This window comes from Hemitrygon akajei, chromosome 20 (assembly GCF_048418815.1).
Source record: "Hemitrygon akajei chromosome 20, sHemAka1.3, whole genome shotgun sequence".
Classification (NCBI taxonomy): Eukaryota; Metazoa; Chordata; class Chondrichthyes; order Myliobatiformes; family Dasyatidae; genus Hemitrygon; species Hemitrygon akajei.
In genome coordinates this window covers 35,834,815-35,848,623 of record NC_133143.1, presented here as the reverse complement: position 1 = coordinate 35,848,623, position 13,809 = coordinate 35,834,815, and the positions used below count along the sequence as shown (strand labels likewise).

At 41.8% G+C, this 13,809-nt stretch overlaps 1 protein-coding gene across 2 annotated transcripts in view; it reads right to left on the bottom strand.

Annotated features, from left to right (window-relative positions):
* The window catches only part of plekhg4b (pleckstrin homology domain containing, family G (with RhoGef domain) member 4B), a 300,679-nt gene that overhangs the window by 226,698 nt on the left and 60,172 nt on the right, over positions 1-13,809 (bottom strand). Inside the window, exon 2 of one of the 2 annotated variants that reach the window (XM_073024173.1) lies at positions 7,039-7,147. The exons of the other annotated variant lie outside the window; for it this stretch is intronic. Within the exon in view, the coding sequence (XP_072880274.1) occupies positions 7,039-7,071 (33 nt within the window). The 5' untranslated portion in view covers positions 7,072-7,147. The remainder of the gene's footprint in view (positions 1-7,038; positions 7,148-13,809) is intronic. 2 annotated transcript variants of the gene reach the window in all.

The following is a 13,809-nucleotide window of genomic DNA, read 5'->3' as shown; positions in this document are numbered from 1 at the left end:
GTGCTGCAGGGATCGGAGTTGGATCTATCATTTTTTGTCATCTATATTAATTATTTAAATGATAATGTGGTCAACTGGATCAACAAATTTGTGGATGATACAAGATTGGGATGTTGTGGACAGCATGAAAGGCTATCAAAGCTTGCAAAGTGATCTGGACCAAGCTGGGAAAATGGGATGAAAAATGGCAAATGGAATTTAATGCAGACAAGTGTGAGATGTTATGCTTTTGGAGGACAAATCAGGATAAGGCTTATACAGTGAATGGAAGGGCACTGAGGTGTGTGGTAGAACAAAAGGATCTGAGAATACAAATCTATAATTCCTTGAAAGTGTAGATGCAGTCATAAAGAGAGCTTTTGTCATACTGGCCTTATGTTGAAGTTGTATGACACGTTGATCAGGCCAAATTTACAGTATCGTTTGCTGTTCTGGTCAGCTACCTACAGCAAAAATATCAATAAGCTTAAAAGAGTGCAGAGAAAATTTATATGGATGTTGCCAAGACTTGAGGACCAGAGTTACAGGGATTGGATGACTAGGTTAGAACTTTATTCCTTGGTGCATAGGGGAATGAGGTGAGATTTGATAAAAGGATACAAAAATTATGGGTGAATAACCATAATCATATACATAGATGGGTGAATGCATGCAGGCCTTTTTCCCCTCAGGTTGAGTGTGATTAGAACTAGAAGTCATGGGCTAAGGGCGAAAGGTGAAATATTTAAGAGGAATCTCAGAGGGAACTGTTTCACTCAGAGGATGGTGCGAGTGTGAACCAAGCTACCAGTAGAAGTGGTAGATGCTGTATCAATTGTAATATTTAAGAGATGTTTGAATAGGTGCGTGGATTAGAGAGATATGGAGGACTATGGCCTGGCTGCAGGGAGACGGGGCAAGGCCGAGAACCTGGCTGGCAGGGTCTAAATGTGCCAAAGGGCTCTATGCCCTTCAGCCCATGAAGTGCTCCTTGATGAAGTGATGACACTAAGTGATGTAATCTACAGATGAGTTAATGGAAATGCGGGAACATTGAAGTGGATTACAGTATATAAAGGTGGATAATAATCAGCATGGTTGGAAGGATCATCTCTCTATGACTTTGAAACACATGCATCCTTATACCCAAAAGATTTTCATTCAGACAGCCCTCCTCGCTTCTCTTTAAAGTGATGATGGCCACCAGGTTTGATTTGTTCTGATCTGGCAACTATCTGCTCCAACATTTGTATGTGACTTGGATAGTAAGTTCATAAACTGCAAAATAAAATCAGAGGACCGGAATCTCGTAGGTATCTAATTATGTTCAAAGCTAATAATACCGTGCTTAAAGTAAAGCAAACACACAAACTACTGATTGCACCAGACAGATATCAGTCTTTATTTAAACACAAGGCATCCTGCCAATACAAAATCATAAATTACTATGATATTGTGTATGAACACCTTCAAGAGAAAAACAGACGCAACTAGAGACACATGGAACTGATGCAAGGGATAATTACATGCTTGCCCCAAACTTGGTTATTGAACAGAGATCTGCATTGGTTATGTCCAGTTCTGGAGGTGATTAGAGTATTGAGCATTAATTCACAGATCTGTGTGTTGAGTGACCTTGCATTGTTCCTCTCCCCTTCTCCACTGGCTGGTTCAATGGGCACACCAGCAGCATATCCAGGTGTACGGCCCTGAATAACTTCAGGAAGCAATCTAAAATTTGATTGACTCCTCCTGCAGGAACCATCCAGATAACAGATGTGCAATTGCCCAACCCATTTCCTAGTCTCAGCGGTTCCCAGCGTTTGTTACAGCCAGTGAAATGTAGCCTGTGATAATTAGGAATATATCCCAAACTTACTTTTGCCTTACTTCACAAAACTTACTTGGCCTCTCTCTTGTAGAAACTGGATAAATTAGCTGTATAAGGAATCACTCTTTTAGGTTGGCGTGTCCAATTCCATTCTGCATATTGAACTTAATATCTCAGCAGTCAGTAGAGGTATCAATGAAATGTATTAGATATGAAGAAAGTGATTTGACCCAACTAACCTTAAAGATGAAAGAAATAGCTTTATAAATTAGTGCTCCTAGGACAACTTCCCTTTCCACCAACAAAACCACAAATTTTAAGTGAGTGTTAGGAAAATAACTTCTTCTCAAACTTCCCATTCCCAGTTCAGTTTTGATTCTGGAACATGTGGTTGATATTTTCGGTCTTACACAGGATCCATATCTGCTGGGCCAATGCAGAGATGAAGAGCAGCTTCTTGTGAAGCTTAGCTGAAGCCATATGGCACTGTTTTCTTTCAGTGCCAATCTCACTGTCTGAGAAACATCATGGCATAAACATGAACAAACACATGACCAACTGTGAAACAGCAAGCAGCCCTAGAGGAAGACTAATATAAGATTACTGTGTGAATGCATTGAAGAAAATGGAAATAAGGCTTGAACCAAAGACACAGATCACCTCAATAGCAGTGGCTCCAGAGAATGCATGGTCAACTTGGCTCACTTGTTCCATGATAAAAATATCCGTGTGTTATTAAAGGTAATTGCCATTGCAGTTGGGTTTAAGTAGTCAGCTGCATTGTGTCATGTTGACTGTATTTACCTGCTCAGATATTAGGCACCATCATACTTCAATTATTGATTAACTCCCCACGAGGTCACAGTTGGCTTATATGCCATTGGCTGAGATGCATAAACCAGCTGTTTCTTCCCTGGTCAACAGCCAGTCAATAGGTCACAGTTGAGCAGGATAGTCACCGTATGACATTTGAATTCAGCAAGATTAGACTCAAGGAGGGACGTTAGTAACAAGAGTTTGAGGTCCCAACAACTATTCAAGAACCTTGCAGTCCGTGTGTGCCAGCCCTGTTAAGTCTTATGAAGAAAATTAAGAACAAGAGGTTCACACTCAAAATATTTCCAAGGGTCACTAAAGAGACCTGCCCCAATTTTTGGATCAAAATATCCAACTAGACAAGAGAGCAAATGGTTCACTGGAGTCCTATATTTCTCTCCCCACATGTTGATTACGTGTTATTATTACATGTTGAAATTAGCAATTTAAAAAAATTAAGTGACCTCTGATTAAAGAAGTAATAACATTTCATCTTGAGGCATTCAGAAAAGTAAATCAGATTCTAAAAGAAACAAACCCAATGCAAGTTACTCTAAGCAGACTTGGCCTTCAGACTATGTATTTCTAAGCTTATGTGGTTGACACTCTTATACCCAGACAAGGAGTCAGAGCCATGAACAGAGATGGCAAGGAGAAATATTAACTAAGGAAATTGGTTAAACATAAATCAAATGGGCTCAATGTCAATTAGCTTACAGTTGTCATAAGGGTCCAGAAAGAGACTGCCAACAAAGCTCCCTTACTCTAGTTGACAACAATCTTTCTTTAGCAATATCTTGTCTGCATCCATCAACTGCAGAGTAACAATGGGTGCATTGCAAATGTGAAAGGAATATTGTTGATCAATTTCCTTAATATTATCTCAAGCAGGATCCCACTCACTCCTCAGCTGAGAGAAGATACATTCCAGGGAATGCAGTGAACATGCCCGTTATAAGCTCCCATACACAGTCATCCTTCTGTTAGCTGGGAGTCTCATAATAGCAAAGCAACAGATGTATTCCTGCTTCTACACAATGTTAGACATAATATATGGATGATCAAAAAGCAGTTTAACTCTACTGACCGACAATAAGGAATAGGCAAACAGCAAATAATACATTTCAGCTGCAAACAAACATCTCATCAAAGGTTGCTGTGAAGAACTCCACACTTACCATCCCTCAAGAAAGGAAGACCAAACATCAGTTGCTCTACATGGCATGTTTGTGGGTCCTCTCAAATAACAGCAGCTACTTTTGAAAGAAATTATTGTTCAACCTTCTCAACTGCATCTTTGCAAGTACAGTGACTGAACTGTTGTTAACTCCGAACACATGTCCTAACTCAATGAAAGTAGACACCCTCGCCTCAGAGAAAAATTCTTAGCAGTTCCATACATTCTCCTTCTGCACCTGTGTCGGATGAACCCTATAATTACCTTCTACTTTTGCAGTGAAACTCCTTTTACAGTTCATGCTGGGTGAAATATAAACTAAGGTCATACAGGTAAGAACAATATCATACAAAATTGTTGTCTTACTGCTGGACAAAATCCAAATCATTGTAATTCTATAAGATGCTACACGTCTCTGTAATTCTATATAAAATCAGAATAGTGTGGTGGTATTTTCATCAGCATTGTGAAAGCCATACAGCGAAACAAAAGCAGGTGTGTCTTTCATGTTGTCAGTTTCTTCAGATAGTTTGGCACTAGCAACTGAATACAGTTGTTTGGATTTACTTTGGAAAATATTCATTCATCCAACAATGGAAGTGCTGAAAAATTTCAAAGAGTAAAATCTGCCAAATCTGCACCCTTTAATTGAAGCAGATGGCGGAGTATGGTAATTACTTATTAAACAGGCATTATTCGCCTGGAAATTCATCCACAGTCTACAGCATTAAAAATGCATATTATAGCAGCAGCTGCACATTATATACCAAAATTTGGTTCTTGTGAAGCTCTTGCAACCCAATTCCCATCTACTACTTCATTGTGAGTTCAGGACAAATTCTGAATTGCAATCAGATTTAGAAAACAGCATTTTTTTAATCCCGGGAGAAAAGACATGGAAGCTAAATATTTCATAAGGATGCTGCTCTGAAAGATGGAACTCATAACAACCAGCCTTGTGCTTTCATAAATAAATTAACAATAAATTTGTGAGGATGCTATAGTGAATGTCCTGTATAAGGAAGAAAATGCAGCCTATCTATATTTTGCTCATGATATAGAATTAGGTTGAATATTAAGCTGCAAGAAGAGGAAGGGTAAGGATGATTTTATAAGAACAGATGCTATAGAAATGTGAAGTAGTGTGAATTTATCCATTTCATTGGAAAAATTGCAAAAACAGATTTGCTATAATAATTAAAATTACTAAGTCAAAGAATCTGGGGGGGGGGGAAGTAGATATCAGGAAGACTCACAGATGTTTAACATCACTGATGCAACTGCAATGGCAAATAACATGCTAGCTATAATTGCAAAGGGAATTCCACATGAAAGTGCTGCTGTATTCATAAAGGAATGTTGTGAAACTGCACCTGGAGCTCATTGTTTTGGTTTCCTTGCTTCAGAAAGGACACACGTATTTCAGAAATGTATATTTGGTTTAGAAGCAGTGGGATAAAGTTTCAGTGGATTATCTCTTAAGTGAAAGTGAACCAACAAGGAGGGATTGTTAAAAATTGGTCCATTCTTACTGGAGATTTAAAGAATAAAAGTGATCTTATTAAAACAGCCAAGAATGGAAGGGAAAGGTGTTGAGAGGGTGTTCCTTTGTCTGTTGACCCCAGACATACAGGTCACAAACAGAGGACAAATGGTCAGCCACCTAAAAATGAGATGAAATGATATTTCTTCAGTTAGGAAAGAGACTCTTTTTGACTCTGCCCTCACCCGCATCTCCTCCATTTCCCAGACATCACTGCTCACCCCATCTTCCTGCTGCCTTAACAAGGATGAAGTTCCTCTTGTCCTCACCTACCACCTCATGAGCCTCCGCATCCAACACATCATTCTCTACAAGTTCTGCCACCTTCAATTGGACCCACCACCAAGCACATCTTTACCTCCTCCCCACTCTCAGCTTTCCACGGGTTTGCTCCCTTCTCGAATCCCTTCCCAATTCATCCAACCCCACTGGCAGTTATCCCTGCAAGCAGCAGAAGCACTACACCTGCCCATTCACTTCCCTCCTCACCTCCATTCAGGGCCCCAAACAGTCTTTCCAGGTGAGGCAACATTTCACCTGTGAGACTGTAGGGGTCGTGTATTCTACCCGATGCAGCCTCCTCTACATTGGTGAGACCCGACGAAGATTCGGAGCGGCTTTGTTGAGCACCAGGACTCCATCCACATATAGGCAACTTTTTCCCGGTAGCCGACCATTTCAATCCCTATCCTCATTCCCGTTCTGACACTCTCAGGTTGGAGGAGCAACACCTCATATTCTGTCTAAGTAGCCCCAACCTGCTGGCATGAACATTGATTTCTCCAACTTCCAGTATTTTTCATTCCCTCAAGTTGAGAATAAACAAATTATCATTTGTTTCTTTATCTCACTTAGAAGCTTTCTTTGAGCATCTATGCCTCCTACGTTGGAGAACTGATTTCACACTGAAAATACCATTGATTTCAAAACACATTGAGATTGCCAAGATTATGAAGAATGGTATATAAATTATAATTTGACTCAGCTTTTGAATACCTCCCTCATTAAAGCTCCATGTTTGCTTTTAATTTATTTAAAAGAGCTCTGTCTGGGATCTTCCCAAATGATTGGTGTCTTATTCTTCCTTATTCAAACAGCATTTTAAAAGAAAATGTATTGAAGGCACTGAACTGATACACCTCACTTTTATCCTTGTGGAGTAGAAATGCAGGGTTGGAGCGAGCAATGGGTCAGGTGGGGAAGTTTTTGAGTAACTTACCATGATAGTCAATCATTCCTTGCAACAAATGCACAAAACAAGACAGCCACTTTATCACATAAGTAGGACTGTCTTTCTCTATATATTATCCAGCCTTAATTATATTTCATAAATTTGAGTAGCCTTTCATAACAAAGAATGCAAGCTTTACATACTACACTGAAATGTAACAATCCAGCATTCTCAGGATGATGGTAGTGCTGGACTGTCAGGTTTACTCCTCTTGCCTCAACATATTTTTACTATACTTTTTTAATATTGTATGCAGTTAGATGAACTTTCTATTGAACCCAGTGAGTTTAAAGGGAATGCAGAGAACAGAACCCAATGAGATACGTCTTCTATGTTTTAGCTTGGTCCATGGCTGCATATCAACCCCTAGACACTTCCAGTAAGGAGCTTGTACGTTCTCCCCGTGACAGCAAGGGCTTCCATCAGGTGATCCAATTTCCTCCCACTGTACAAAGACTTACCAGTTGGTTGTTTAATTCGTCATTGTAAATCATCCCATGATTAGGCTAGGATTAAATCCGGGGATTGCTGGGCGGCGGGGCTCGAGGTACCAGAAGGGCCTATTCCACCCTAGATTTCAATAAATTAAATAAATAAATAAGCAGTACGCAGATGACCTCAAGATCTGCAGATAATACTTCAACCAAAACTGAGTAGGCTAAGTAGGCTGCATGAAGAACTACAAGTTCTCCAAACAATCAGATATCAGATTATCATGCATTGTACTCTATAGTCTCGCAAACACGAGGAAATCTGCAGATGCTGGAAATTCAAGCAACACACTCAAAATGCTGGTGGAACACAGCAGGCCAGGCAGCATCTATAGGAAGAAGCACAGTCGACGTTTCTGGCCGTGACCCTTCGTCAGGACTAACTGAAAGAAAAGATAGTAAGAGATTTGAAAGTGGGAGGGGGAAAACCGAAATGATAGGAGAAGACAGGAGGGGGAGAGATTAAGCTTAAATGTCGACTGTGCTTCTTCCTAAAGATGTTGCCTGGCCTGTTGCGTTCCACCAGCATTTTGTGTGTGTTGCTTGGTACTCTATAGTCTTACTGCTTCTCACTTAAGACAATAAATGTTACTTTAACAATGTAGGACTGCTATTAAAGCATGTGAAGCCTACAGAATTATAAAATCCTTTGTGTACTTCATAATAGATTCCCTGTAGGTTTTGTACAAAGCACCACAACTCATCTCTTAATTCTTCTCTGTTTCTCCTTCTTAGGCTTGACTGTCTTTTTGGGCTGACGTTCATCAATACCTGTTAGTTTTCATTAAGAGCCACCCTGCAGGCATGTCCAGTGATGGGTCTCTAACCCAAAACACAACTCTGTGCATCTTTGCACTGATGCTGCCTGATTTTATGAATGCATCCAACAATTTCTGCTTATATTTCAGATTTTCAGCATCTGTATTTATTTGATTTTAACATCATAAGATTAGTCCATTTGTTTACACTTTAAACAATTTGGACAGTGGCCTCTTCCTGTATAGTAAACATCAACAGCTTAGTACCCTGAACTGTGAGTCATAACCGGGAGAACCCAGTGGGCTCAGAAGGGAAATTCTAAACACTGCAAATCCTGGAAATCCGAAATAAAAAGTGCAGATAATTCTGGAAACAGTCAGCAATTTGGCAGCATCTGTGTACAGAAAAAAAACCCAATTAAAGTTTCAGGTTGAAGTACAAGAGCCAGAGTTCAGAAGGAGATTTGCTCTGAACTCCTGACATACAGGAGCACCATATGGGACATGAGGTCATTGTAGATGTTTTGGTACTGCATTCTCCAGTCATCAGGGATATCAGGAGTGGAGATAAAATAAAAATAAATCTTCAAGTCAAGAAATTGGAAAACTGTGAGAGAGCCAAAATGCCTCTCACCCCTGTTTCAGCCAATCAGATGTCCACTGTAGTTTACTCCATGAGAAAAAGTCATTTGTATCTTGGTGGGAAAGGAAAATGATAAAAACTGAGGAGGTGGCAGCAGAAAGGCAACAGCTGGTCTTCAAGAGAAACCCTTTAATTTGGAGGCTTACGAGCAAATTAAAGACTTGCATTAACACTCGAGGTGTCTCAAAACTTGCCAAAGGGAACACAGCTGAGAAAGATTTACAGCCTGCAGTCTACATTTATAAGGCACATTACGAAACTTGGCTCTGAAAATGATAACACAGCATTTAGGTGTCACCTGACTGTAATCTTAAAGTTCCAGCACTAACTAGCAAATTATATAGATTTATAAAACATGCATATATTAACAACAAATAGATGATTTTAAAATTAGATCGTTTTATCCAAGTCACTCTAGCTGAAAATATCCATAAATAGAATACATTGTCCCTTCCCTGGAGACTATTTAAGCTGCTAAGTGAAATTGGCTTTTAACAGTTACACACTCTTCTGATGTTAAAAACAGTATTTGCATTTATATAGAGCTTTTCATGAACTTAGTTTATCTCAAAGTGATCTACAGCCTAAGTTCTCCGAAATTCATTTACTATTCTAATGTAAGGAGAAAGATATTAAAATAGTAAAGAAAGGACTTTAAGGTATTCTAAGGTGACAAGCTCTCCATAGCCCAACACCAGCAATGAGCACTGTAACCAAAACATTTGTTTTAGGAGTTCATTGAGGGAAATAAAAATACGAGCGGTGATTGATAAGTTTGTGGCCTAAGGTAGAAGGAGTCAATTTTAGAAAACCTAGCACATTTATTTTTCAACATAGTCCACTCCTACATTTACACGTTATTAATGTGCCACAGCTCTGAGGGGCCGAAGGGTGCAGGGTAGCCCCCTCCTTTGTGAGAATCGCAAGATCACTATAAAGTCAGTTCAGGAGACACAGGAAATGAGAGAAAGACATGCAGAATCCACAAAGAGTTGGAATGTGTCCTGGCCTCCGAAAGGCGGACCCATTGATACCGGCTATTGTCTCTTGGAGACGGACTTGTGTATTGCATCCTGTACGATGCATCGAAGCCCCAATGAACTGAGGGGGAGGTTGGTGGAGGGATTGCATCATCCCAACCTGATTAACATCTGAGACCCTGTGAGTCAGGATAAAAAGAGGGTCTGTGGGAACAGCCCCTCAGACGCACCAGAAGAAACGCTAGCGATCCCGTAATAGCGAAAGCCGGTGGGAGGGCCACGTGCGTCCGTTTCCATTTGCCCCGGAATCGGTAGCCTTTACCACGGAAGAATGGTTTTTAGCTAACAATGGGGAAATCAACTCCCAACAACTCTCGAAGGGTTGACATCATAAAAGGAATGGGCAAGTTTTAACCCGTCTTTCTCTCCAACCCAAAAGCTGCAGCTGGAATGAACTAAAGTGACTTTTATATTTCCATCGGACAATACATTATCCCCTAGACAACGATAGAGCTATTTCTTATTGATTATTATTATACCCGCACTTTTAGATTTAGTATTGACGACGTATCTTATCTGTGTGTTTGCATTGATTTTTTTTTTGTGTATTTTTATCAATAAATAATGTTAAAAATAGTACCATGAGACTTCAACGGACCTCTCTATCTTTGCTGGTAAGTGACCCAGTTACGGGGTACGTAACAATCGGGGCCTCGTCCAGGATTTGACACCAAATTGGGAGGCCAGTGAATCGGGCTTGTAAGTCCAAACTTGGATCTGGTTACGCGGGTAGCCAGACGGGAAACCAGCAAAGATGGACGTGGGTGAATTTATAGAAAACCCGACTCTGGAGGCGCTAAAGGCGGCCACCAAATCAGACTTGATAAATTTGGCAAAGGGGTTAAACCTCGCAGAGGTGAGGTTGTCAATGAAAAAGCGGGAGGTGCGAAGGGCAATAACTCAGTATTATATTGGGAAGAATGTGTTTGCAGCTGAGGTATTGGAAAATATCTCTGAAAAGGTACCAGCTAGTGGGACGGCTCAGTTAGAGTTGGAGAAATTAAGGTTGGAACATGCAATTAAGTTAAAACAGCTGGAAGCAGCTGAGAAGGAGAATGAAAGAGCCAAGAGAGAGAGGGAGCATGCGCTCCAGCTAAAGGAGTTAGAGGTGAAACGGGAGCAGGAAAGAGCTGAGAAACAAAGAGAGCACGAAATTCAGTTAAAGCAGCTGGAAGCAGCTGAGAAGGAGAAAGAAAGGGCCAAGAAGGAGAGGGAGGCAGAGAAACAGAGGAAACTTGACTTGGAGATGGAGAAGTTAAGGCAAGAGCAATGGGTTCAGGGGTCAGACTGAGAGGAGCGGGTTAATGTTAGTCGTGAGTTGAGGTTAGTACCTCCGTTCGAGGAGACGGATGACGATAGTTATTTCTTGCTTTTTGAAAAGGTGGCAGTGAATCAGAAGTGGCCCAGAGAACAGTGGGTGGCGTTGTTACAAAGTGTGTTAAAAGGGAAGGCACAGCGGGCATATACGGTGTTGTCCATGGAGGAGGAAGCAGAGGAGAGTTATGACAAAATAAAGGCGGCCATTCTCCGGAGTTATGAGTTAGTACCTGAAGCGTATAGACAAAAGTTCAGAAATTTAAAGAAAGGGTAGAATCAGACGTATACCGAGTTTGCCTATGAGAAGGGTGTGCTCTTGGACCGTTGGTGCACCGCAGAGATAGTGGAAGAGGATTATTGGCGTCTCAGGGAGTTAATTCTGATTGAGGAATTTAAAGGTTGTGTTTCGGAGGATATCCGGATGTATTTGAATGAGAAGCCGAATAAATCCATCTCAGAATTTGCTAGGTTCGCAGATGAATATGCCCTAACCCACAAGACAAAGTTTTCCTCGAATAAAAGTTCCCAGAGAGACCGTGGGAACGGTAGAGAAAGCCCGCCGACTGAGGCAGAGATCACGCCGGGAGCTAGTGGTAAGATGGAGGGGGAAAGGCAAGACGGCCAGAGATTTCCAGGCTTGACCTGTTTTAATTGTGGAAAGGGGGGGCATATTGCATCTAGGTGCTTTGCTCCGAAGAAAGAGACAGGAAAAGGGAAAGCAGCAGTCCCTATCAGATAGATAGATAGATAGATACTTTATTCATCCCCATGGGGAAATTCAACTTTTTTTCCAATGTCCCATACACTTGTTGTAGCAAAACTAATTACATACAATACTTAACTCAGTAAAAAACTATGATATGCATCTAAATCACTATCTCAAAAAGCATTAATAATAGCTTTTAAAAAGTTCTTAAGTCCTGGCGGTAGAATTGTAAAGCCTAATGGCATTGGGGAGTATTGACCTCTTCATCCTGTCTGAGGAGCATTGCATCGATAGTAACCTGTCGCTGAAACTGCTTCTCTGTCTCTGGATGGTGCTATGTAGAGGATGTTCAGAGTTATCCATAATTGACCGTAGCCTACTCAGCGCCCTTCGCTCAGCTACCGATGTTAAACTCTCCAGTACTTTGCCCACGACAGAGCCCGCCTTCCTTACCAGCTTATTAAGACGTGAGGCGTCCCTCTTCTTAATGCTTCCTCCCCAACACGCCACCACAAAGAAGAGGGCGCTCTCCACAACTGACCTATAGAACATCTTCAGCATCTCACTACAGACATTGAATGACGCCAACCTTCTTAGGAAGTACAGTCGACTCTGTGCCTTCCTGCACAAGGCATCTGTGTTGGCAGTCCAGTCTAGCTTCTCGTCTATCTGTACTCCCAGATACTTGTAGGTCTTAACCTGCTCCACACATTCTCCATTAATGATCACTGGCTCCATATGAGGCCTAGATCTCCTAAAGTCCACCACCATCTCCTTGGTCTTGGTGATATTGAGACGCAGGTAGTTTGAGTTGCACCATATCACAAAGTCCTGTATCAGTTTCCTATACTCCTCCTCCTGTCCATTCCTGACACACCCCACTATGGCCGTGTCATCAGCGAACTTCTGCACATGGCAGGACTCCGAGTTATATTGGATGTGCCGTGGTAATCAGTAAATCGACAAGAGAGCCCCGGGTAGACAGAGTACGAGAAGGGTCTGAGACTTGTATGTCAAACGGAACCGTGTCTGTGAGGGAGGGAGGCACCCCAGTTCCAGTACGGATCTGGAGAGACACGGGGGCTGAACTATCATTGATCAGCAGTAAGGTACTAGATTTTGGTTGCAAGACGGGAATGGTAGCTGTGAAAGGAATAGGCAAAGGGACGGAAATGGTGCCCTTGCATAGGGTCATTATGAATTGTGAGCTAGTCTCTGGACCAGTTGAAATGGGGGTGCGATCAGAATTCCCGAGAACTGACGCAGACGTCCTTCTGGGTAACGATTTAGCCGATGGTAAGGTTTGGTCAGCAATGACGCTGACGAGCCAGCCGGTGAGCGTTGCAGCCCTGCCCCTAGCGTCCAAGATCTATCCCGCATACGCAGTTACTCACAGCATGTCAAGAAAGGCAGCTGAGAACGAGAGCAGTTTAAATCTGGCCAGTATCGATTTGGCCGAGACGTTTTTACCGACCCTGTACCACGAGGGTTTAGAGGGTGGTAAAACGAAGAGTAGTAAAGTGAAAGAGAGTAAGGGAGAGGAGGTGGACCTTCCCTTAGCGAGGAGAAAAGTTCTAGAGGCAGGAGATAAAGATGAGAAACAGATAGAGCTGTTAAAAGGTCCAGAGTTGGACATGGATGATCTGTCTGGTTTGGCAGAACTGTTTGAAGAAGTTGAAAGTTCTAAAGGTGTTCCCAATAATGAAATGAGGGCAGTCCTAGATGAAAAGGGTGCCTTTACCTTGAAGAAGTCTGCTGGGTTGGCAGATGAGGTTGTTTCAGCCCGCGGGGTTGAGTTTACTCCGGAAGGGAGTTGCCCAGAGAGTAGCTGGGAGAATCAGGGAAATTTAGAGTTTGGACTGGGGACGGGTATTGAAAACCTGGAAGAGGCAAATGTCCCGTTGGAGTGTGTCCAAGATGTGGATGCACGTGGTACTGAACCTAGTAATGAAGCTCAGAAAAAGTCTGAGGTATTTGATTCAGTTGACAAGGAAGGCAGTCCTTGTGGGTCAGATAGACTTAGTTCAGCGAAGAAAGGGTTAACCTTGGTAATAGTGGGAAGTGAGAGTTCCCAGGTGTTTGTGCTCGAAGTTGTGTTAAAAGTTAATGTGGAGATCCAAAGTGGGGAGATGAATATTATCATTGAAGAAAACGGGAAATATGTAGTTCCCAAATCGAATGAAGAAAATTTAAAACCTGCGGATCACTTACAGGTTGAGTTGGAAGATGACGGGGCCCCCCATGCTATTGTTATTCCAGAGTGTGGTGTGAAAAGGC